The sequence below is a fragment of the Oreochromis niloticus genome, linkage group LG20, assembly GCF_001858045.2.
Source record: "Oreochromis niloticus isolate F11D_XX linkage group LG20, O_niloticus_UMD_NMBU, whole genome shotgun sequence".
Lineage (NCBI taxonomy): Eukaryota > Metazoa > Chordata > Actinopteri > Cichliformes > Cichlidae > Oreochromis > Oreochromis niloticus.
Window position 1 is genome coordinate 18,598,308 of NC_031984.2, and position 25,097 is coordinate 18,623,404.

A 25,097-nucleotide genomic window follows, 5' to 3' on the forward strand; every position below is an offset into this window, starting at 1 on the left:
GCACGGGTGCTTCCTCTGTTTCCTGGGCTGGGTTCTAGTTGAGTTCGCCATATCCCCACACTTTGTCCTTGAGAGCTTCCCTTCCGTCCGCCTGTCCATGAGTCTCCTGCTATGTGTCCTATATCTGTCCCTCAGTGGGAGTCTCCCTTCATGAAGAGTAAATCAGCAGATGGTTCCCTGCTGGAATACATTTCCTTTGCCATTCATATTTTTATTTCACTGTAATAACCTTGAATCACTCCCTGTTATCCCAAAAATGGAAGATTCACGCATGAGCGTGATGTCACATATCCGGTGAATAAAGGGTAGTTAGGAGGGAACATTTGTATGAATAAAACAAGCGGATTAGTGAGCACGCAAATTGTTTTCTTTACACATATTTTACTTGATATACTGAATAAACATAACAAATAAAAAGCCTGTGAAAATCTGTGTGGGCACTGCTCCACTTCCTTTCTGCCTGTTTAACATTAGTAGTTTTAAAACTGTCTTTATTATTGGCTGGTTCCGCTTTGTTCTGTATCATGCAGAGAGGATTAATTTTAATGTAGCAAGCAAATGCATGTGCTGTCACACAGTTTGAGAGCTAGCAACTTTTAATATGCTAATTCTCATCACTGTCAGTGCAGACGCTAAGCGTCGATGTGCTGCCCTGGCTTGGAACAGGAAATGCATGCAGTTGTGATTTTAGTTATGTTGACATTTATGCACTTTATACACATTTATACAAATATATGCCAGCATAAAGTAGGCACATATGTATGTGGAGCATAGAGCAACACAAAGGAATGTGAAAACACATGCAACTCACATATAGCTTGCATGTATGCATATATGCAAACATACACATCTCAGCTCGTGCATGCTTTTTAAATCGTGATGTTCCACTGAGAGAGGAGGATACAGGGTGGGGAGAGATTGATTGAAATCGAAGAGGAAATGAAATACAGAGATTCATTTCCTGTCTGTTAAAAATTTAGCTGTGAATAATTGTTTTCATCACCTAAAAACAGTTTTTTCTGTCTTTCCACAGCTGTGCAGAGGGGACTATGTGCTACGACAGCGATGAAGCCGCTGCCTTCTCAGTTTCCAGTCTGTCAAATCGTTCCTCTCCGCTGTCATGGCGCCAGGGTCAAGCTAGCCCCCGTCTCCAAGCTGGTGATGCTCCGTCCACGGGTAACGCCCACTCAGAAGTGCCCCTCAGGATCAGCCACACATCTCGTATCCAACTTATCGAATCACTGGACGACTCCGACCCGACCCTCCTGAAGGGAGATTACCTCAGCGACAGCGACCTCGGCGGGAAGAGCCCAAACGAAGATGATGAAGAAGATGATGATATTGATGATCTGGGCAATGGGTGAGTTATTTTTTTCTTTTTCTGGAAAGCACATGGAAAGCTATATAAGTACCAAAAGGTCTCACCCCTGAGACCTTTTGGTAAACGAAATAAGAAAACAGGACACATTAATGGTCTTAGCATTTTTTGCGAGGTGAATCCTGCCACCTGCCAGTTGTTACAATCCTAGAGCCACAGACAGTCAGGACTGCAGTTAGTGGTTTGTCAGGACAACAAAGTCTTGATGAGCCCATCTGTAATGAATCACAAGCCCTCTTTCATAGTGTCTGCCATGACATTGTCAGCTGTAGCCCCCCTCGTGCAGTTGGCTCTGCTATAGTCAGAAAGCAGCCCTAAGGCAAAGTCCGAAAATGATGTCAGCACTATGGAGCCCCCTCACAGAGATCATCCTGTCATTCAGCTGTAAGCCCACTGGCTTCACCAGCAGGTTTCCATGTGGAGGACCCTTAACGACGCTGGCTCACCATAACCTGCTGGCAAAGCAAGAATGCAAATGTCTTTGGAAAACTGGTCACTAAACCTGCCTAGCCAATGAGAGCGCAGCCAGAGCTTGTCATGGTCAGAATAGTTTTTGTTTTGAAGTAGCCATGGATTTCTTGGAACAAATGATTTAATTTTGTGGTGAGGTCACATCATAGAACAAAACATCAGCTTCAGAACTGTTCATCAGCATGTTTGTTGTGTCGTGTAGCAGCTTTAACCCGGGGAGGTCCATGCATTTGAAACTTTGTTTCTCTTTTCTAATTGAGCTGGACAAAAAAAAGAGTATTTATGATGTGAGAAAAAATCCCTTAGAGGCCACAGCTGGCTGTTCCCCATGTTTCTGTGGCAGCAAATACTGAGCAGTTTATAAGAGGAGGGTCGCTATGTTCGTTTGTTATCTGCCAAACAATTAGACTAGAGTGAAATAATCCCAGTCAAATCGAGGTTAATGAGAGTGCTTTCGGATTTTTGCACTGATATAATTACTGACAAGATTGTGTGTTGTTCTTCCATGAACTCGAGTACTTCTTCTCTGACATGCGAATTAGATGGACTCGCCATAGGAGTGACCATCCAGGCAGCTGCTGTTTATGCTCAAATTTTTATCGATCGTTACCTGGTGACGCCATTACCAGTCGTGCAGAATTACAAGACGCCCAACAATTCACCAACAGAAGAAATTAAGTTTAGAGGATTTGCTAAAGAATGACCTAAGTTGTGTTCTCTGGACTTTCTTGGTTAGTTTTGGACAACTTGCAGCTCTTGCCCCACTATGAGGAGATATGACACAACAGTTTTAACTCAGCTGTAGACACAGCGTCGCATTTCACTGGCCAGCTCTAAGCACCGTGAACAAAAACACATTATCTTATAAACTGTGATTCTGGCAGTGTGGGTGTAACCTGCAGAGCTTGTCCAACTAAACTTTTTTTAAAAAAAGGAGCTTGTCCTGGCCACAATTTGACATCTCCATAGTAACTGCAAAAATGCACCCCCAGTCACCAGGAAATCAGTTGCGACACAGTTCACATCCCTTTATTGCGTTACTGTGGATCTGGTCATGGCTGATTAGTGGTTGTACAGGTTTATGTTATGTTTTGTGTTAGGAGGCTAAAAGAGAAGCAACAATAGTTGGCAGACCAAAGGAAAAAAGATTGAGAAACCGAGGTGACAGTGGTGGCAGAGTAGGCTCACAAACTCATACTAAGGCAAACATAAAGGGAAAAACAGCCTTTTTGTTTGTGCCTTCTGTTTAACATAGAACTGTGAAAGACTGAAATACAATAGTAATGATTCAGGGTTGTATCAGATGTCCTCTAAACTCTAAAGCTGGACTAAACACCGGGTTTCTAGGAAGGGGGTAAAGGTAGTGCTGACACATAGACTCTAACTTCTTGTCCAAATGTAGATTAAGATTTGTTTAGTGAGATTTTGGTTCTGGAGATTAACTAATCTTTATTATTTTTTTAAATAATTGGTTAATTTGTATAGTCCTGAATTGGAATCCTTTGGATGTTGGTGAGAGTAAAACTTCAAGTGGGGAAAAAAGCTTCTTAAAACAAAAGTTATCAGAACTTTTCAGCAGTTTTTCTGTCTACTATTCTGTACATGCATTGTGTCCTGGTGACCATGTTTAAATAGCTTCTATAACTGCATAAATAAATACCCAGTGGTATTACCAAGAGTCCTACAGAGGGGATGAAGCCCTAAAATGTTCATCTTTATCTTCTTTTTTTCAAATAACTTTAACATGAAGCAAATCAACAAATCAAAGCTGGAACCAGCAAATTTATTTTGGCAGTTGGACATTTTGAAGGATGATTACCAGAATTGTTGTCACTTCTGTTTTTTGTGATAAATTAATTAAATTATAATTTCTTTCCCATATAATTTAATTAATTAAATTATAAAGTCTTGTTAACTCAACAATCTGGTCGTGTCTAATGCTCCGTTATATGGTAACCTGTATAATACACAGGTGTTTGCTTGCTGCAGTTTTAAAATACACACCTAATATATATATATTACCACTAGAGGGCAGAATTGTCTTGTTCTGTGCTGGTCCATCCACCCTTTGAGCTTTGAGTGCCCCAGTGCTCCATTTCTCCCTCTTAGCCCAAAAGTTATTACACTTACTTATCCATTATACATGCAGACACTACCCCTGTCATACAGAGGTCCCACTACATATCTCCTCCTTGCATATATAATACACAGGATTTCCCCTTATGCATTATGTATTACAAACACATTATGCATTGTTTGGATTTTGTATTTCTCATCTCTTTGTTTTTTAAAATGAAAGTGAAACAGGAGGAAACAAAATTCTGTCACAAAATTCTCATTTTTGGCCATAAACATGTACAGATAACCATGTGACTCACTGCTGGACTCATTATGGCTCACTTTAGTCACAGGCATGAGTCACATTCACATACCGAGTTTACCGTGACTATACGTGGACCTGGCTGAGCACAGATCCCATGTACTCACACACACAGGCTGAGTCATGATCCCTTCACTCAGTTATCTGTTTCCTGTACTTTTCAAGCCTGGGCCTCTACTTACATCTGGAGCCAAGTCCCCCTCCCCGTATTTCCCCTGGACTCCCACTCATGTAGGCGTCATTCAGATTTGTTTAATTGTTGCAGTGATTTACTTTGTGTAATCTGTACAATTTCCCTGTACAAATATAAACGAAAATGCTTGTACAAATAATGCAGATCAATAGCATGTTTGCATATATACAGCCATGGGAAGCATTCATTATTTGATTTTTACTTAATTCATTTAAGTAAAAAATACAATTGGGCAATAACACAAGCTTGAGAGTTTGTGTCGTTTTTAAATTAAAGAGAAACAGCTTTTTGTTTTCTTCTCTCATAGATTTGATATTCAAAGGTAAGTTGCCATTTAAAGGCATAAAAAATATCATTACATATTCATCAAAGTGCAAACAGTCCAGTGGGTAGAGAAGCACCAACACCACAAAGAGCAATGGGGTAAATTCTGTGCTAATTATTTGAAAATATTTGAGCTGGAGCTAAGATATTGTGCTCAGAAACTAGTACTTGCTCTTTGTGTGTGCATGTGATTATATGTACATGACCAGTGTGATTGTAATGAAAAGCATCTATGCGCGCCTGTGTCTGAGCATCACATTGTTGTGATGGACAGCATTAATTGTGGTGATAATTGGCTCTACATGCGCAAATTCACGTGTTAACAACTGGTTGAGTGTGTGCTGTTTTCCACCCTGCTGGGTGCAGACACTTTAGCTTCTGGGTGGAAGCGACCTCCCATTAGTAAACGCATAGTCTCCATGGTTACGCCGCGAGACAGGCTGGCTCACTGCACTAAATGTCTGAATTATGAAAACATGTATCGTGGAGCAGGACAGACGCAAACACACACACACACTCTAAGCTCCCTGAAGCGTTTCTGTCTGAGCGTGCTGCTATAAGTGCTTTGATTTAGTGCCACGTGCGTTCTAAAGCAACAGCAGTGAGCTGGTTTCTCTTACTGTCACTTCAGCGCAGTACAGAGAAGTGAAACACAAACAGGAATGTTTTAATAGAGAAGTAATGTGTTTTGAAAACCAACGAGGCCTGGAATAGGCTTTGATATCATCACTGGTTACTTTAGCCTTGTGACTGCGACTAAATGTTTGGCCTCACAGACGCTTTAGAGGTAAAGTTAAATCTAGCTCTAAAGCGTTTTTTGTGTAATTCAATAGACCTTATCATTGCCTCTAATCCTTATCTCCTATGTTACTCGGGTGTACTCCAAACTCCTATACATGTGTACTTTATGTGGGTGTGAATGTTATTGCAGTGTTTTTTTCTTGGTTTTGGTTTTTTTCACTAGGTCAAGCTCAATTTAGTTGGTCACCAACTCCATCTACTGGCCAAAACAAGTACGTGTCACCTATACATGTATTTGCATGAAGATATACACAGACACATCCTGAACCTTTTGATTCATGAATTCTTTTTCTTGCATCTGGTTTTGACCTGGGTCACAGGTTACTAATTCACTCTCAGCCATGTAGGTCTTCCCTATTGCTGAGACCCAGAACTCTTACACTGTGACTCACACTGAGGTCCAATTACAGACCCCTCCCAAAATCAGCACAGCACAGCACTCTGCCCCACTCTAAATGTTGTTATAACTTCAAGTGTGATTCAAATGAAATATAGTGGGAGAAACGTGGAGAAAACACATTCAATTAAATGGCTTTTTAAGGGTTTTTTTCCCCTCTGGGCGTGAGCAAAGTTGTGTTCACATCTCTTCTGTGTGAAGATGTTAAAGGTGAGATGCATGTATGGTCAGAAGAATTTAAAGAAAAGAGACTTGAGTGGCTTTTAAGGCAAGTTTTGAGGCCTTCTCTGGAGTTTTAAAGATGATGCCTCAAAGTTATAGTATTTATCACAGTGAAGTTAAGTCACATTTGCATAAATATAATATTGTAATTACTTGTTGATATTCTGTTAATTGTACTGAAGTATGTGTTTAAACTCAAGACTGAAGGATTTTAAGCTGAACAGCCATGAGTCGATAGTAAAAGTGTCAAGAAATTATGAATGTCGACTTGATACTTGTTGGAAATGTTGGAAGTGTATCCCACAATTTTTCCTGCCTGTTTGCTTTTCATAGTTTACATAAATGAATGAATTATTGACTAAGGAATTAGGAACTGTGGATCGAACATATTTAGGCTGATGCTGATGGACATTTTGACCAATAGCTGATGCCAACAGTAAATATTTCAGTCTGTTTTGTAAAAGAAAAAAACAGACTGTTTTTTCCAGAGAAACAAAGAAATCTAAGCCTGTTTGCATATTTTATGAACATTTACTCATCACAGAATTGACAAATATCGCCTGCAGATCTCGGTAAATGCTGTCCCCTATTTGCCAATATGTGTTCATATATTTAGCCATTATATCGGTGTCTCCTGAATTGGATAGTGATCCCCAGTATGAGAACGTTACAGGGTACAGATGCGTGTGTTTGTGCACTTATACATCAGTATTGGGTATGGTGTTGTGTGTCAGAGGCAGATTCACATGAAAAGTTGATGAGAGGCAGATTGAGGTGTGGCTGAGGAGGTTGACGGGGCGTGCGCTCTGTCTTACACTACCTACTTCTCTCTTGGCCTCTCTGCCTCTGTGCCATGCTCCTTTGGCTCTGTTTGCTCAGCGTGGCGTGTAATCAATTACTTTTTCTGTCATTACGGAGGGGACTTTCTTTTGTTCCAGCACGTGCGGCCAAAACACTAGCGAGAACTCCCACGGAGAACACACACAGAGACGGGCAAAAACACCATTTATTAATTAATCGCAGCCATTTTGCCATTATCGCTTGAGGATACATAAACAGAGTCGTATGGAGATTTCTAACCACAAAAGCCACACTTTACTGTACAGGATAATTATATTTAAGTCACATCTAGCTGAATTTGCATTTAGCTGCATTGTGCATCTGCTGGACTATTTTTCTAAGGGGTGATGTAACCACCTCCAGCTGTAACAGCAGGAGATTGCTGACAAACAATAATGACATTAATCTGTTTGTCTGTTAATATGGGACAAATAAGCATCCACCCACACATCTAATCATATGCACACATAGAAAGAGACAGACACACACCAACCCGCAAACACATTAAAAGAATTAGCAGAGAGTAACATATGGAGCTTCATGAGGGATTTGCAGGCCTAGAACCCCCCCGACACCTCCTGTTTCGATGCAAACAATGCCCTTAACTTTTTTTGTACTCTGAGGCTGTTTGACCCTCACGGTTTTATCATTAACCTTTTTATTGCTCTACATTATGCGACATTGTTTCCTTTAAGACTAAACAAACAAAGCACAAACTGAATGAATGAGCATAGCTGTCAGTTCATCTGCCCTGAGTTTAACCGGTGCTCAAAGTATTTGCTTTGACCTTTTTTTTTTTTCTTCTTTTTTTCCCATCACTTTCACCTTTTCTGTTCTCGCACATTTACTCATATCCATGTACAATTACACACATATGCTGGTATTAATGTTCAGCTAGGCTGCCGTCAGTTGTTGCACGAATGCTGGACTTGTACTCCTGCTGGTCTCTGTGGATATGTTTAGTTTGACTACTTGCCATTTCATTATTGTGAAACATACTGTTGAGCAACAAACACATGTTCTGGATTGGATCCTGGGAACTACTCTTACATCGCCCAGATTATTCTCACATTCTCCCTGAGAGAAAAAAACAAAACAAAAAACTTTGGGAAAGTCAGTGACTCAAAGAAAAAAACAAGGTGCATCTAGATACGTTCCAGCCATGCTGTGCAAATTCCCTTTTTCAACCCTCCACCCAAGCAAACTCCAAAAACCACTGTCAGAGCTACTGTTGCCTGGACCACCACCCCCCCATGCTGAGGCTTGGTAAACCCCTATGGAGATGCGATGGCAAAATCCCTCATAATCCTTTGCTTCCTCTTATGGCAGGGTTCGGAAAAGCAAAAGAGAAGTGAAGGACTTGGTCAGCAGTCTGCAAGGACAAGGGGGTGTGGATAAGGGGGTTATGATGGCCTGTGTGGGTGTGTATGTGTGAGTGTGTAGGACCCCCACATAGTTCAGAGGGATGCGTTACCATGACAACAGTATAAGCAAATGACGAGAACAGAGTTTGTGCGTGAGTCGTTCGGCTTAACTTACAGAGGTCAAAGTGTCACGGCTTCACCCATTGACCAATTCCACTCCATTTCCTTTAAGGAAAGAGATGAATCCCACTCTTCCTGGAGGTGTTTTAAATTCACTTTTCCTTTTTTTTCTTACGACATAGTCACACCCGGCCTACAGAAGAGATGAAAAGAGGCAAGTGACCTGAAAGCAGTGAACATGATACTAAAACAACAGCAGCCGACTTTAAACCACTTAACCCGGCAATATATCATTGCTTTTCTGACTTTTTGGCAACATTTTTAATAGAAAACCTATTGCTCAACTCCAACGCGTTGGAGACTATGGTGGTCACTGCATTGAAATATTGTGTTAAATGACCAGCAGTAATTATTCAGAATCATTTTTTCCTTGTATTATCACAATAATAACTAGCAGATGTTAATGGGAAGAATTTTCTTGTGTGTTTTTTTTTAAATTTCTTTTTCTGAAGTCTAGTGATGAGTTCAACAGGAACATGTAAACTGATTTTTAGGATCAACAGCATGAAAGTAGGAATCCCAGGTGGTCTGCCACTTTTGTCTGCTATACAAATTCTTGCCAGTTAAGCTTATAGTTAGTATAGCTGGTCCTGTAGACTTTCTATTTTTTCCTGCTGCTGTTTCCATTTTGCCCTCAGCTGTTGGTGGTATATTCTGTGGAACATCACAGTAAGAAGGAAGTAACAAGGATACTGTTTATGGAAACAGAAATAACAGTAGAATTTTGTTTTTGCTTAAAACTTGTAGGTTTTTTTTTAATGCTGTAAGCAGCATATGGAAAAAAATCCATTCACTTTCATTACATTTGGAATGACAGTATTAAACATGAGACATCGGAAACTTTAAACAGTTTGTTGCGAAATGTTGTTCCCCTTTCATAACTTCCAAATGAGTGGTTTCTGTTATTTAAAATAAAAAATGTTTGAGGAAATTGTCAGGTTCATTCCTGAGAAGATTGGTTCCCACAGTAACCCCCCAGTCCCCTCCTCCATCTCCCCTCCATCCACACACACACACACACACTCATGAGCGCACACCCTCTTGCTAACCTTTATCTAACTCATTCATGTCCTCCCTTTACATCCACAGAGCCTGTAAAGATCACGCTGGGTTCATCTATTGGGGGTAAATGAAAATGCACGGTTAAGCTTATTGAGAGCTTTTCGGTCTCAGACCTACGCTACAAGTGCAGTCTCACTCTCACACGCATACTTGCGATATATGCAGTAAAGCCAAGTCTTGGAAGTGTAACAGCAGGGTGTGACGGGGGTTGGTAATGCGCATAAGAATTAGCCTTGCTTCCCTCCCATTGACTCCTACCGTGTTATTCTCTGGGGCTGTTTCGATGTTAGTCACACACTTTTCTTTTTGCCCTCCTGCCATCATTTTCCCTTCCTGTTCACTTCATTACACCATATCTTAATCTCTTTTCAAGCACGCACCACTTCTCCTGGTACTGAACATACCCTCATTAGCAGACTCGGGCTAAACTGGCTGCACAAATGTCTCGAGCAGCGTTTGAATTCTTTAGGATTTCTTTTTTTCTTCCCCACCTCGTTTCCTTTTTTTCCTTTTTTGTCTCTTAAGAGGGAAAGCATCTTTGAAGTCAGGAATAGCATCCTCTCCAAGCAGGTGCCTAATAAGGTTCTTTTGGTGGCCTTGACATGGAAGGTCCAACAGTTAAGCACAAGAGTGCCTTTTCAGCCTGGGAAATGCACTCTGTTGGTTAACTGTGAGTTAATAGAGTTCTAACCAGTGTACAGACTTTTTGCAGGTTGGTATAAAAGGTATTGGTTATTAATTTGTCTAATATGTCTAAATATGAACAGTATATAGGACTTAGTCTATGACCAGGAAAACACTGCAGACTGCAGGAATACTGCACCACTCTTAAGCTACATCCACACAAAGTAGCACGCAATCTCAGTACAAACTAAATGTTTCAGAGAACAGTTCAAATATCAGACTTGATATTCATATATGTTTATAAAAGAGTTTAAAATCAAAAGCTCCTAAACCGCTGCCCATGGACCTTGTGGTGAGATTGTATTTCAAACTGAAGGTTACCCACTTCACATCTAACTCTATCTGAGCTTGTCTCATGTCAGGTCCCAGGTTACTTTCCAGGAAGAGTTGCTACAACAGTCTTGCTAGGTCAGATCTCGAAACTTTTTTATATCACTTTCATCGCGGTACCAGTCTGTACTGCATGCATTACCTTAGCAGCTAGGCATGCACAGGCTTACAGTTGCACTCTGTCTCTCTTCCATCTTTCTTTAACCTCACCAAATCTTTTGCCAATTTGCTGTACGGTGCATTTTGAGCATGTAAGCTTACTTGCAAGGGGTGGTGACAGGCAGCTCTACTTAACGTTATACGCCATGCAGCATAAACACACAAAATATCACAAAAAAAATCACCACTCTTAGTAAAAATGGGAGGAGAGAACTAAACATTCAAATACACGGTTAATCATAAGTGGAGGCAACGATGCCACAAATACGACCAGTGTTTTGTGCATATGCCAAAAATCATGGACCTCTCCATCACCGTAGGTGTAAATGTGTCCCGTGTCTAAATAAGAGTAGGAAGTCACTTTTAAAGGATGATGGAGCCAGTTTTGTTATCTACTGTGTGTCATACTTGAAAGGGGCTTTAGGCCTCTTAGTTCATTGTATGAAGCTCATTGAGAACGACTCAGTGCTTTTAAATTCCTTAAACGCATGCTAGAGACATTTAAAATGACACTCAACATTTAAAAGAAAGCTGGCAAGGCAATAATTACATATAGATGTGTTTTTGAGTGCAGACAGAGAAATATAAAGCCAGGTAGGAGTGAGAAAGCAGACAACTAAAACTGAAATAAGGTAATAGAGAAATCTCTGTATAATGTAAGAAAAATGAGTTTTTCAGTATGATCAAAGTGTGTGAGGGATTTAAAAAAAATGTTTGTTTATATTCATTACATTGCTTAGCAAGAGTTGTCTGTTTTCACATGGAAACATACAACAGCCCAGCACATGGATATACACAGTGTCCGTGTGTGTTCCTGCACTGATAAGGGGGATGAGTTTTCCCAGGTCTGTTGTCTCTTTCATCAGGAGGGGAGTGACCAGTTCCCAGGGTCGTATGGATGACCCTGTCTGTACACTGTCATTACATAGTTGCATCACTACCTAATTATACAGGCCTACTGCACCAACACAGACACACAGGGTCTTGAAAACTTGAAAACAAGCACTGCGCTCTTAGATGGTGGGTGAAAGGGGGGTAGCAGTAAGAAAAAAAGGAAAAAAGAGAGAGGGAGAGAGAGAGAGAGAGAGAGAGACTGTCTTTGATGAGTAAAGGCAAATAAACACAGGGGGAGACGGAGGGCATGTCTGGACATGAGTCAGTGGTTGAAGTAAAAGCTGGCCAGACGGACACTGAGAGCTGTCCAAGTAACCCTTCCAGAAACTCGGATGAGAGCTGACATAAATAAAAGCAAATGCTGAATGTGGGAGTAGTGTTGTGCTTTTGTGTGCATGTGTGTGTGCGCACATAGCAACTGTTTTCCTTTCTCTATATTAGTAACGCTAGGCAACGACGATGGCAGCGGCTTCACACACCTGCAGTCCAGCATGCCAGTCACATTCTGCAACACACACAAACACTGTGTGCCCACCTGGCCCTGCATGGGACGGGCGAGCAGAACCCTGAAGAATCCTGTCGTTGTTCCTGCTGCACTTAAAAACAGGGTGTTAATGATCTCTTGCTTTCTCCCTCTCTCTCTTTATCCCTGTGTTGTGATTTTCCTCTTTATTTCTAACTCTCGTCTTTCTTTCTGTGCCTCTCACACATTTTCAGTCTCCTGATTTTACTGAAATTATGCTGTTAATTGTCTTCATTTCACCCTCCTCTGACTGTCTCTCTCCTGTTTGCCCTTCTTTCACTTATTGAACAGCAGACAGACAGATCTATTCACTGGGGTCCACTCAGTATTTAAAGTGTTTAAACACCACTGGATGTTGTGAGGGGGGCAAGGCTCCAGGGGAGTGGATACACGATACAAGTCTATTGCTCCGAAAGTCTCCAATAGCAAAAACACACTGTGCTACAATAGAAACATAGACTCTTTGGCCTCAGAGCTCATTCAGTTATGCACTTTGTGCAAACAAGTGTCTTTTTGATCATGTAAAGAGCTAAAAGGAAAAAAAAGGAAAAAAAAAGAAAGCCAAAGAGCTGTCAAACCAAATTCTGCTGTAGAAGACATACATACCCCAGGCAATTGATGTTCTATAACGCATCTATAAAATATTTGTGTTACAGCCAAGTGGGGTGCCAAGAGGTACTAAGTCAATCCTACATTAGTGCGTCAGGATTTAGAATACAGTTCTGGGGTTTTCATTGGAAGTAGCCTACAAAATCATATCCCAAAGGATAAGACCATGTGCTTTCAGCTGTGAAGAAATCTGGTAAATACGTGTTATAGAGTCCAGCGGCTCAGTGCAGTGTAGTGGAAATTTTTATTTTGTGTTACTGGTACTGAAGGTAAAGACTTTTTCCACTGACATTTGCTGTTAGAAGACGAAAATAAATTCAGTGTTCAGTGGAGCAGAGACTTGCTGTTAGACCGGAGTCAAGGGTTTGTGTATTGTGCGCTGATTAGAGTTTTGAAGAGTGTGAAAACGTCTTTTTCGTGTGGCTTCGGAGAATTTGATGGCTCCGTGGTTGTCCCATGGCTCAGTGCGTGTTTAAACCTCTGCGCTTTTTTGGAAAACGTGCAGCTGGTCGCGATCAGTGAAACGGGCCGGAGGAGGAGGAATTGGGTGTGTTGCCTGCCTTCCGTGCCTCCCTCCCTCCATGAGGGGGAGTGTGTGTGTCTGTGAGTGGAAGCACTGCGGGAGTGGGTCAGTCAGTCAACGCTGCTGACTCTTACAGGCGGTTCCCTGGTTATCAGAGCTGCGGAAAGCACCGGGTGGATTCTCTTTCTCTTTGGCCTCAGAGCTCTGGCAGCGGGATATGTTTAACGGGAACAAAGCGGCTTGAAAGCTGGACCGTTGTAGAATGAGCGGACGCGTGCTACACGGGAAAATGCTGCAGCTCCCGGCTCCGCAGCGCGCAGGGAGGACAATGCACTTTCTGTCAAGGTAATAAATGAGAATAGAACCTGCATGTGACTAGTGGGGATGCCGGATGAGAAGCTAATTGACACACATATGTGCGGTTGTGTTTGTTCGTTAATGACACAAACTGGCGGTGCTCGGTCGTAGCAAATGTGCTGCAGAGGCTCCGGCGGAGCCTGTGCGTAAAAATCGGCAGCATGTCTCATTGATAAAAGTCCAACAGCTGCATGGTGACACGTTTCAGTGTGGTGAATAGCGTGTGCCGGGGCTGTTGTGGGATGGTATGTATCAGTCTAGACACCTAGTAAAGAAAGGGCTTTGATCCCCGTATAGATGGAGCTGCCTCTTTACCATGCCGTTTATAGGCAGAGCTCAATGCGCAAAGCCAACATATGTTGAATCAGCACTGTCTTTTATTGTTGCTGCTCGTAGACCAACTGATTACAAGAAGCAGACTCTGCAGCCTGAATGGAATCCATATCTGAGGAAAACCTGCTGCAAATCAGCTAATTAGAGTGCTTAAGAGTGGATGTGAATGCAGCATAACTGTGCACGCGCGTGAAGTGCGTGTTGGCCTTAAGTGTCTGCATTTTGCGGTCTGTTGTTTCATTGTGGATGCGATGACAGTTGCTTGATGGTGTTCTGTGGCTCAGTCACTCAGCAGTGGCAGGTAGCCTGTGCGTGTATGTGAGTGGGTGTGTTCGTATTGATCCGCTGCGGGACTGGACCGCATTCTACAGAACAGCTGACCTACATTCTCAGCCGAAGCTTTCTCGGTGTATCTTCTGTGATTGGGTGAAAATCAACTAGCCTCCTCCATATCATCTTTATGCCCACGCCATGTGAGAATTCGCTTAGACTATGTCTGAATGTGTGGGCTAATATAGGCCACTTGATAGCTGCAGGCTGTTAATGGTGAATAAAGAAATGTGGAGAGAGATGCTCTTATTGAAAATGCTACATATTTGTAATAATAACAACAACAACTCTGAAGTTGACTTAAATCACAGACACATTAGCCAAGATGCTCTGATGGTATTGATTCTATTTGTGTGGCTGTGAGTGATGGTGGGGGGGTAATGGAGGTCGACTTTGCTCTTTTTGGTCAGTTGACCCCCAGAGCTCCTATTGAACCTTTATGCAAACCCATTAGAGCATTAGAGTGACTTTAGTTGCGCACATAACAGACACAAATGCGTTCATCATTCAGACACACAGACACACTGTCCCACTGGACCATCTAGTAGGTTTTGTCTGTGTGTTTGACTTGGGCACGCATGCTTAAACAGACTGGCTGTCAAAAGAATGATAAACCTACAAATACATAGAAACTGACAGGAACGCACTTAAAGCTTTCAGGCAATCACCAAACTGTATGATTGATGCCAGAGACGGTGTTAGTGAGAGTGTGAGTCCAAGTATGTATATGCCAGGGTGTGGGCGTCAGTGTGTGTGTGTGTGTGTGGACAAACATTAAACATGCACCATTAGCTGACCACTTCTGGCCAACACAAAGATTTGCTCAACTCTGTTAGTCATATTGAAGTCAATCCAACATCAACTTAGTGTCACTTTGTGTGTTTTTGAGTGTGGTGTCATCTGAAAACTATACAAATAGCCTTCTCAGCATGTCTCACCCACTGGTTCTCAAACTCAGCCAAATAACTCATTTCCATACTAGTGATTTCACTCTTTAGTGCGCATCACTCTGAAATCCTCCCAGTTTCTTATAATCAAATAAAAATGGAACATATGTCACTGTGATGCAGATCAGGCTCTTGCCATAGCTGATGTCAGTTAGCTGTAGGAGGGTAGTCCAGTCACTGGCAAAGCAGCACGTATAACTGGTCAAGGGCTTTAAGAGTTAAGAGTCCCAACTGCTTCATTGACTCAGTGGTACACTTTCCACATCTGTCAGTGCGTTGGGATCTGACTGACATAAATGCCATCATCAGAGGTGCTATGCTGGGCTCTATGCAGTAAACGTGTAGACTTGTACGGACAGCAACCACATTACAGGGGAACTGATTTATGCTTGCTTCCTCACTCTGCAGTCAAAGTACACTAAAAAGTAGTGTACTAAGAACAACCTCATGTCCCTGACGTCTGCTTCTGTCTCTATTTCTGAAACCAAGTATGATCCACACCTTAGAGGTACGAAGTAGTAATTAAAAATGATATCTGTAAAGATTTCATTTACAACTACAGGCAGGAAGAGAACTGCAAAGTTACCGTGCTAATGGAAATCCCTATATATTTCAAATTTATATAGAAGAGCCCAACGGATACAGGATTTTTAAGTCTAAAAGTAATATTTGGTGAGTTTAGAAAGTCCCATATATTGGACGACATCTTTTTTTTTTTTTTCAAGCATACAAAGCATAAATAAGTTAATCTAAAATTTGCTATGTTGAGCTATTTATTTACTCATTTACGTTCTGCCTGACCTACTTGGATCAGCTGTTGTTGTGTATGTGGTGTTCTAAACACATGCTGTCAACAGGAAAGTTGCTGAGAGCCTTGTGATGGACAGAGTATGCAATGTCAGCACTCGTGACATCGTCGAAAGGTGTTTTTTCCTTCTTCTTTACTTTTTCAGTTTTCATTCATCTGCTGGTATAAAAGCCGATACTGATAGGTCTGTAGCTAGCTAATGCCGGACAATAATATTGGGACGCTGATAAATCGCTCAGGCTCTTATTTAAGAATATTTTTCATTTATGTTCCTATCAAGAGCATTTATGCTATATGACACATACTATAGGAAGTTTGCGACTTTTGCTTTCAAACAGCCCCGTTTTCATTCCACACAAACAATTTCTTTGTGATTCCTGGATTTAGGGACTCTATTACGCAAGGTGGATTAAGTTGTTTTGGAAACACGCTTTGCTGACTCAAAACTAGATGACTGAGATGCAACAACTGCCTTACACCCTCGTGAATCATAGTGTATGAACAGAACTTAATACTGTTAAATACACAAACAGGTCCATCCATGTCAAACTTATTGTTTTTTTAGGGTGTCTCCATTTCCAGAGTTCGTCAAAATATTTAAATCTCTCCTTCTGGCCACATATAGGCCTTCTTATTCAACCAGACAAACCAGTGGCACTTTAAACATCAAGAAACTGTAGTTTCTTCACCGTTCACGGAGTCACTGGCCTAATTTGCAGTGGTTTCAAATCCTGGAGCACGGATGAAGGAGGAGAAAAACACATGACCTGAGTCTTTTCGTGCAACCACTGACTCGTGATGTGAAAATTAGTTTACTTTCCCTGCCTACCAGGTCATTAGAAAGATCTGTGAGCGAAACAACAGATGCTTGTAACCTGCGCTTGTAAGACATCCACATACGCTTTTTTTTATTATACACACAGGAGCCAGTGTTCACGACCAGACCTTGTATTTTCTCGAGGTGGTCCCTCCTGTGGTTTAGTGAGTTCCTCTGTTACTTCAAAGCCAAAGAAGAACCTATAGCCAGACAACATGTGCACCTTAGAGGGGAGCTATATAACTAACATGGAGAGCGTGAACTTTAAGATGCCGCTTCTCCCTGATAATGAAGAGTAAAAACCACAGTGTCTTATTTTAAAACTTCCAGGGGTTTTTCTGAGTTCAGTGGAAAGTTAGGTGGTTCCTCTGGCTTGCACTGGAACTTGAGGCTGCAAATTAAAGTTTTAATGAAACCTCTGGAACTGTCATTTTATGCCTGTGTATGTCTGCACACTCGTGCTGTGGTATGCATATGTGCGTCTGCATATGTTGGAGGATTAGGGAGTGGGACCCCAGAATACACTCGTTGGAATGTGAAGTGTGTGTTTAGAGTGGCCCGCGGGGCAAGGAATGCCTCCCAAATTCACTGTAACAACTTTAAGTGGCATGACCGGAGTGTGTGTGTGTGCTATAAGTTGACAGCAGGTGATAGGCGTGGGCTCCTGCAGGGTGCGCCTTTAGGCTCGCTGGTCACTACCACATGTGTTCACACATGCAAGTACACAAACAAGAACACTAGAAATGCACACACAAGCTAATTCTTAAAGACGTTGTGACAGTCTAAAATTTAAATACAGCAGGATGCTGCAAGTTTGTAGAAAGACAATATCGGTTGAAGCTGCACTGTATCCAAGTGTAATATAGACCTGTTGCCTAACAAATCTATCCAGAAAACATTAAAAACCCCTGACCTTTTTCCAGTGACACCTCAGTGCTAACCACCACTCCTCCATGCTCCCCCTAACAAGTCAAAATCTGAAATCATGTGTCAAGCAACAACGAGGAAGTATTTTGTTACTGAAATGACCACAATTGTTACTGAAGAAGAAATAGTTCAGCACATTAGTAAACATCACCCTTTTTAAGCTGGCATCAAGTTCAAATTAAGGTTTCAGTGCTAGACTTGTTAAATTGGTCTTATTTTCATTAAAGACAGGGTTAAATAATCTGTTGATCATAAAGTTTTGTTTTATTGACTTTTCACACAACGTCCCAACTTTTTTCAGACGTAGGTTTTACAATGACAGGTCTGTTCCCTTAACAGTGTGTGTGTGTTTTAATAGGTGTCTGTTTTATATCAGGCAGCAGAAGTGAAAAAGCATCTCTCCTAGAGTCAATGGACCTTTCTTTCTTTTCTTTTTTTTTGTTCAGGTGGTGTTTGCACAACCTCTAGCAGGTGCTATGTGGTGTTCTGTTGGTTATGTAGTTTCTTTGTATAGCTCAATGTGAACAGAAATTATGAACCACATTTGATTCACTTTTTGCTCTCTTTCTTTCTCTCTGTCCATTTTCGGTTAATATTTCAGTTATCGAATTAACTGAAAAGTTTGAAGAGAGCTTCATCCTTTATCTGACGACACAGAACTGATCATTACGATGTAGGCAGAGGAGGAAGAATATATTTTAAATAGGATAGCTTCTTGTGTAGAGGGCCTCTGAAAATTTACTTGGAAATCTGTACCAGTTGTTGTGGCTGAGGCATTGGGTAACCCTGTTGAGCCACAACCCTTTTTCACTTGAACACAGACTCATATCACGCTGACATCGTAGTTCCTACATCTGCTGTATATGTGTGACTTTTCAAACATCTTGAACCCAGTCTCATTGCTTTTAGATTTTTTTAAGTGGTCTTGAGAAATAATTCTTCATGCTTTTTTATTTATTTATTTTTATTTGGACATTAGCTGCTTTGTCACTCATTTTCAGTCCAGTCCTTATACCAGACATTTTCAGAGGGATGTTGCTTTATTTGATAAGCAAGTTAAGACTGGCCTATGAATTGATCAAGCATAAATGATGCTCGTAACCGAAGGGATGAACCAGTTTTGTCACAGACAGCTCAGCAAAGAACCAGTTTCAAACTGTAGCTTTAGGCACTTTGTTACTTGTAGCATGTTACAAAAACATTATTTATTCACATTTCTTTACTTAAGTTAACAGAAAATGCCAAAAACTTGGCATATCTTGGCATGGTGTGTAGTGTGTGCATAAAACCTCTGAGGACTCTGGACAAGTGGAGGACAAAAGAAGAAGTGGCAGGCTCAACAATATCTACAGTAGAAGAACAGTATTGCAAAGTCGTGTCTTCTAAAAACAGGAAAAAATCCAGCAAAGACCTGTCACAGTACCTGATTAATGCATCTAAACATTCAGTTGATCGTCAAAGCCTCATCAGAAATGATCTCAGTGGAAGTGTGGTTGTCAAAAACCCATTCATCAAGAAGGTAAACTGGGAGAAAAGGTTGAGGTGTGCCAAAGTACATAAAAACTGGACTGAAAATCAGAGGCAAAAGGACTTATAAAGTGATGAAACCAAATGTGATCGTTTTAGTTCATATCCACATCGGTATGCACAGAGGAGGTCAGGAGAGAGGTACAACAGTGAGTGTCTGTAGCTATCTATAAAACCCAGTGGAGATCTTGAAAAATTGATAGAAACGTAGATCAGATTTTGATCCACCAACAACACCATCTGGAAAGAGGAATACCATCAGTCATGGATTGAACTTCCCAGAGCTCAGCGCTGTTGAAGCAGTGTGGGAGCATCTTGACAGAGAATAAAACAAAAGGCGGCCAATGTCCAAAGAGGAGCTTTGAATGTTCTTCAACAAGCCTGGAGAACTGACAAGAAAGCTTGCCTAAGAGATTTCATACTGTGTTGAAGAATAAATACTGGCTTTAAAGTTTGTTAGAAATGTACAAACTCGGTCTTTGCCTTATATCCTGTTTCTCTATGCAAGTTTACACATTTCAGTAAGTCACTACAGCCTTCTTCCATTTTTCTAGCACAATGTAAAGAAATGAGGGGTGGCTCAAGACTTTTCCTCAGTACTGTATGTGACATTGTAGCAGGATAGTTTTAACACATTAGGTAGCGCTGCAGACATTTGATCTTATCAACCTTTCTGTAAATGAATACCAAACTTTCACTATGCGGTTTCTCAATTGCTATCACTGTTTGTTTGTGCAGTGTTGTCCCTTCCCAGGACCAACCGTTAGCAGTTAACGGTATCATATTTCAGTGTTTGTTGTCAGTGCGATCTTGCTTTTGCTTTTGGCAGGTTTGAATTGACTGTGTGTTTTAGCCCTTCTTCTTGTCTGTTGCCTGGTTTAAGTTCCTCCATGCTGTGTTACTTGACTATATTCCGTGATCAGAGGGCAGTTGCCAGTGGAAATGCTTTTGTATGTGTTTGTGCTTTCTGCTCATGTCTATGGCACCATCTTTTGCACAGCTGCTTCAAGTTAAGAGCAATCTGTAGGAAGCGTGCTTCATTCAAAAGTAGTACCACCCTCTATTTCTCTTCCTCCGTTGCCTTCCCTTCCGCTCTCTCATAGTCCCCCTATTTCAAACCAAAACATCCCCGTGCGCCGTTATTTCACACAGCCGTTAAGTCAGCTGACATGTCTGGAGGGAGGCCAGAGGTAATTCTACCCCAGGATCCAACCCCTGTCCTGGGCCTCTGCGTGCTGGGGTTCCCCTTATGAGCTCCTCCCCGGTTCTCAGACATTCAGTTGGGGCTGGGAAGTGCTCCACACTGCACCCCAGACTGAACTACTTATGAAGGTGATTTAAAAGGCCATTCCACCTTATCCCAGGAGTGCTGTCCCTCTTTTGCTTCCTGTTGTCTTGTGAAGAAGAGAAGGACTTTGGCGGTCAGAGGTTATTTGGTCAAAATAAAGCTCACGTTCAATATTCTTTTACTAAACACTCTCTGACCCATTTTGTTCTGCTCTCTACACGAGGAACATAAGAACACTTTGGGGAGAGGTTGTTTAAACTTCCCCCCATTCTTGCTGAGCAGTTATATGAAATATGTTTCAATTAGTCAGTGCACTGTTTTTATCTTGACTGCATTCAAATCCCTAAAGCCACTTTTTTCAGACGCAGGTCCAGTAACGTTACTTTTTTTAACCCTGTATAGGACGACTAAGGAGATGACAGACAATAGTTGATTCTTGCCTTTCAAGGAATCATCTTCACACTTCCCCTAGCTTCTACTCTTTTCCTTTTTGGGGCTGATAGCACGAGAAGCTCAAGATGACCCTGTCGGTTTCAACATGATGAGCAGTCACACAATTTTTTTATTTTTTTTTTTTATTGTCACGCAAATTCTTCTTAGCCTTAGCCTTATATGAAGTTTGAAGCCTTCCACTGTTTCAAATGTCCTGTTTTATTTCACTAGGACTGAAAAACTGCAGAGCCAGCTCAACTCTCAAATGCAGTGTGTTGAACTCTGAGCAAACTTTATCCATTCTGGGGAGGTCATAAGGAGAGAAGAGATACAGAGATAAATTTGCTGTCTGAGGAGAATTTTGCTGAAGCAATTCCCCTTTTTTTTACAACTGTTTCTGTCCATCCATCTCCACCTCCCTACACTCAGGAAAAAAAAAGAAAATAAAAATTCATGGGCCAGGATTTCTGATGCTTCCAATCGCCTTTTCCGAGCCTTTTCCATCCAGAACGTCCAAGCATTTGTAGAATGTGTCCCTCATTTTTGCAAGGAAAAACAATAGCAGTCTGAGAGTCCCTACCCTTGCCAAGGCTGAAAAATCTCTCCAAACCATCCATGAATTGAATCTCTGGCTCCAGAAGGAGATCTGGATCTGGATCAGTTTGCTTTATATTAAAATGTTAAAGAATCCTTCCAAAAATACACACATCAAGATTCAGATTCAGATCTGGATCAAGTCCAAGGGTTATTTCTAAGTTGAGTCACACCCTATAACTTTCTATGTTAATGACTTTCTAATCCAAATGACACAGAAACAAACTGAATAAATCCTAATAAAATCCTTTCTGACTGTAAACTATTGATGTATCTCAATAATCTTTTATACACAGACACACCTTGAGACAGTAACACACACCCAGGCTGGCTTTGTTCAACCCTCAGTAGATCAGGGACTTTACTGGCTACCACCACACACATCTGACAGCTAATTCAAGCTCCAGTCAGGCAGTAGTGCCAGTTTAATGCATCTGGTGTGTGTGGGTGTGTGTGTGTCTGTCTGTGTGTGTGTGTGTGTGTGTGTGTGTGTGTGTGTGTGTGTGTGTCCTAACCCCTTTGGCCATTGCTGTCAGCTTTATGCCTGTCAAAGGCATAAAAGGATTTCTCTTCTGCATTGGCCATTTAGGGATGTGACCTCCTATTTCTTTCCATGGTCTCTCACATACCACTACACACACACACACACACACACACACACACACACACACACACACACACACATATATTTATATAGTACCTTTAGCTGAGACCTCTGGCTTGCTCTGATCCTGGTGGTGCATGGAATTAGCAGTAATTATGAGCTCATTAACTCCAGCCTGTTCTGTAATCCCCTTTAATGCCCAGATTCTGCAGTTTCTTTGTCTATGTGTCCAAGCAGCTATCACACACACAGTTTGCCACTCCACATCATGAAAACAGGACAAAGAGGAAATAATAAATAATGCTGAAGACTTAATTTCTCTATTCAGTATTTAGCCAAAGACGGGCTGCTTGCGCAATCAAGTTTTTAATTGGGTCTTGTCAGTGATTTACTGTGAGTGTTTAACAATACAACACAACAGAGAACCTGTACTCAGCAGCTAATTAAAAGCCACTTTTAATGACAGATTTATTGTTAATTACTTTACAAGTGCTTCAACTCCCAGGCAACAACATGACATCGTTAAAAAGTGGCAGAAATGTATTAATTTATAGTATTTATAGTATATAGTATAGTAGGGCTTCTTTTATAAGACTATAGCATGACTCCAGAATGCAGCAGATGGCTTATAATTAATAAAGGTAACTAGTGCAATAATCAATAAGACTGCATCTTAAGTAGAATTATTGGTAATGTGCTCCGAAGCTACAGTACGTCTGTAATGAGTGGATATTCACGGCATGCTAAATCTGTATGGCTTTATGTGTCAGAGGATCTTGAAGCTGTCAAGCTATAGTAAGAGCCTTGCCTGCAGAGCGAATTCTTTTATGGCCCTATATGGTGCTGCAGTGATGGATTATCCGATGGCAAACGCAGCATCTTAAGAACCTTTGTAGTCCGTAGAGTGTTTTAAAGGTTAAGCCAGCCAAGATGAATATTCTTCTGTGCTCTCAATCTGTCCTGTTTAAAGCTCTTTTAGTTGGAAAATTATTATTGTAGTGCAGGGCTATGATATGCTTTGCTCCAACAAGGTACTTCACAGATCTGTGTGAAAGAGTGCGTGTGTGTGTGCATGTGCTTGTTTCCTGGTGATAAGCTGCTGAAGTGGTCCAGGGACACATATTGTAGGCCATCTGTGCACAGCAACCACAGTCTTCCTTTCTTTTTCTCTTATCAGGTAGATTTCCAGCGTCATATCTTTGATGACAGGTCATGCATGCAGTCAGCCTGATTTTTATTGCAAAATTTCTCACACTTGAATCTTCGATCCATCATTTAAGGTTTTTTCCCACACGGTCAGAGTCCCTGTAGCTACGCTCGAGATATGAAACGCTGATACACTGACACTGGGTGGGGCCAGTCATGCTGGTTTTTCTGGAAGTGAGTCATTGTGTTTTGCGGCAATGTGTGTGGGTATGTGTTTATACTAGTTTGATTGTGGGTATTTGTGCGAAAACAGTCAGTTGGGTTTAACATGTCCTGTTTAACTTGTACAGACAAAAACCTGTACCGGATGTCACAGCAGACGGTGAGCTGCTGATGATGAATAGCTTGTTCTCTTTTTTAAGGTTGACCTTTTGGGTTAATCCTTTTCTTTTTCTCATCAGCTTTTGTCTGTCTAACTTTCTGAACCTACACCTGCTGCTCCTGCTCTTCAGGCTGATCTGACGTGTATCTTCCAACTCTGAGCTGCACAGAGAGAGACACACGGGCAAAGCATCACACCCAATTGTCGTCGCTCATCGGTCATAGCCTCACATATTTAAACTTTAGAGAATTTAATGCCTTCAACAGCCCTTTCATGCTTGCCCCCTCTGGTTTCTTAGCTGACTGCCCAGTGCCAGTCTGGCAGTGCCCCACTTTCCATTTGTCTGAAAATGCATCACTTTGACCAAGAACAGGTCTGATTTAGCCATTTTGGGTTCTGACATGTGACTGTGTTCCTTTTTAATAGGAATGGAAAGTTCCTGTCCACCGTAGGACTGCAGAAACATTTTCCATGCATTTACACAAGCGGTGGAGACAGTGTGCAAATATCACCCTGGATAAGACGTGTTTAACCCCATGAGGGAACAAAAAGTTGAACCATTATATTCAAACTGCATCTGTGTTATATTAGTCATAAGACCTCGAGTCATTTTTGTGTTCTTTTCCCAAGCTAACACCTTCCAACTGATTCCTGTCTCCTTATCTTATCTGCTAAAATGTGGTCTGGCTGGTTTGTTATGCACTTCCCTCCAGCTCCCGAGAGGACTCGCTGCTTTTTTATTGTTTATCGGCTACACTGACAGTACTAAGCATTCATAATAATTTCATGTTGCTTCTTCAGTGTAATGTCTGCTTTTGTTGCAGTGTAATTAGATAACAAGAACGATAATGGCATTTTGTTATCGACCTGCTGTTTGCCTTTGTGCTTAGTGTAGCTGAACTACTTATCTGCAGACAAAGCAGCAAAGTCAAAAATTACCTGTTTGTTTTCAAGTTTAGCTGCTTCCAACACAGGATCAGCAAATATTTATTGAGATGAAAACCTTAACATCATACCATTTCTGTCTGGGTCTGTCGGGACTTCAACTCCCAACAAGCACTGCTCTTAAAAACAGCCAAAGCTGCTTTGTCTCTACAGGGTATTTTTCTTATTGTGGACCTACTGCATTTGTCTCACTGACTTTTTTTCCTCCTCCTCTCACTCAAGAAAGAGGACAAGTCAGTGGGACAGGAGATGAGACAAGGGGAAGAGAGTGCAAAGCTCTTATAATGAGCAGCAAAAAAGACCATTCACATAGAGATGAGAGCAAT

At 41.4% G+C, this 25,097-nt stretch overlaps 1 protein-coding gene across 11 annotated transcripts in view; it reads left to right on the top strand.

The window, feature by feature from the left end:
- Positions 1-25,097, top strand: part of nav1a (neuron navigator 1a) — a 96,651-nt gene that overhangs the window by 44,771 nt on the left and 26,783 nt on the right. For all 11 annotated transcript variants that reach the window (XM_025901475.1, XM_025901480.1, XM_019349590.2 and 8 more), the window contains one exon: positions 1,034-1,360. In XM_025901475.1, the coding sequence (XP_025757260.1) occupies positions 1,034-1,360 (327 nt within the window). The remainder of the gene's footprint in view (positions 1-1,033; positions 1,361-25,097) is intronic.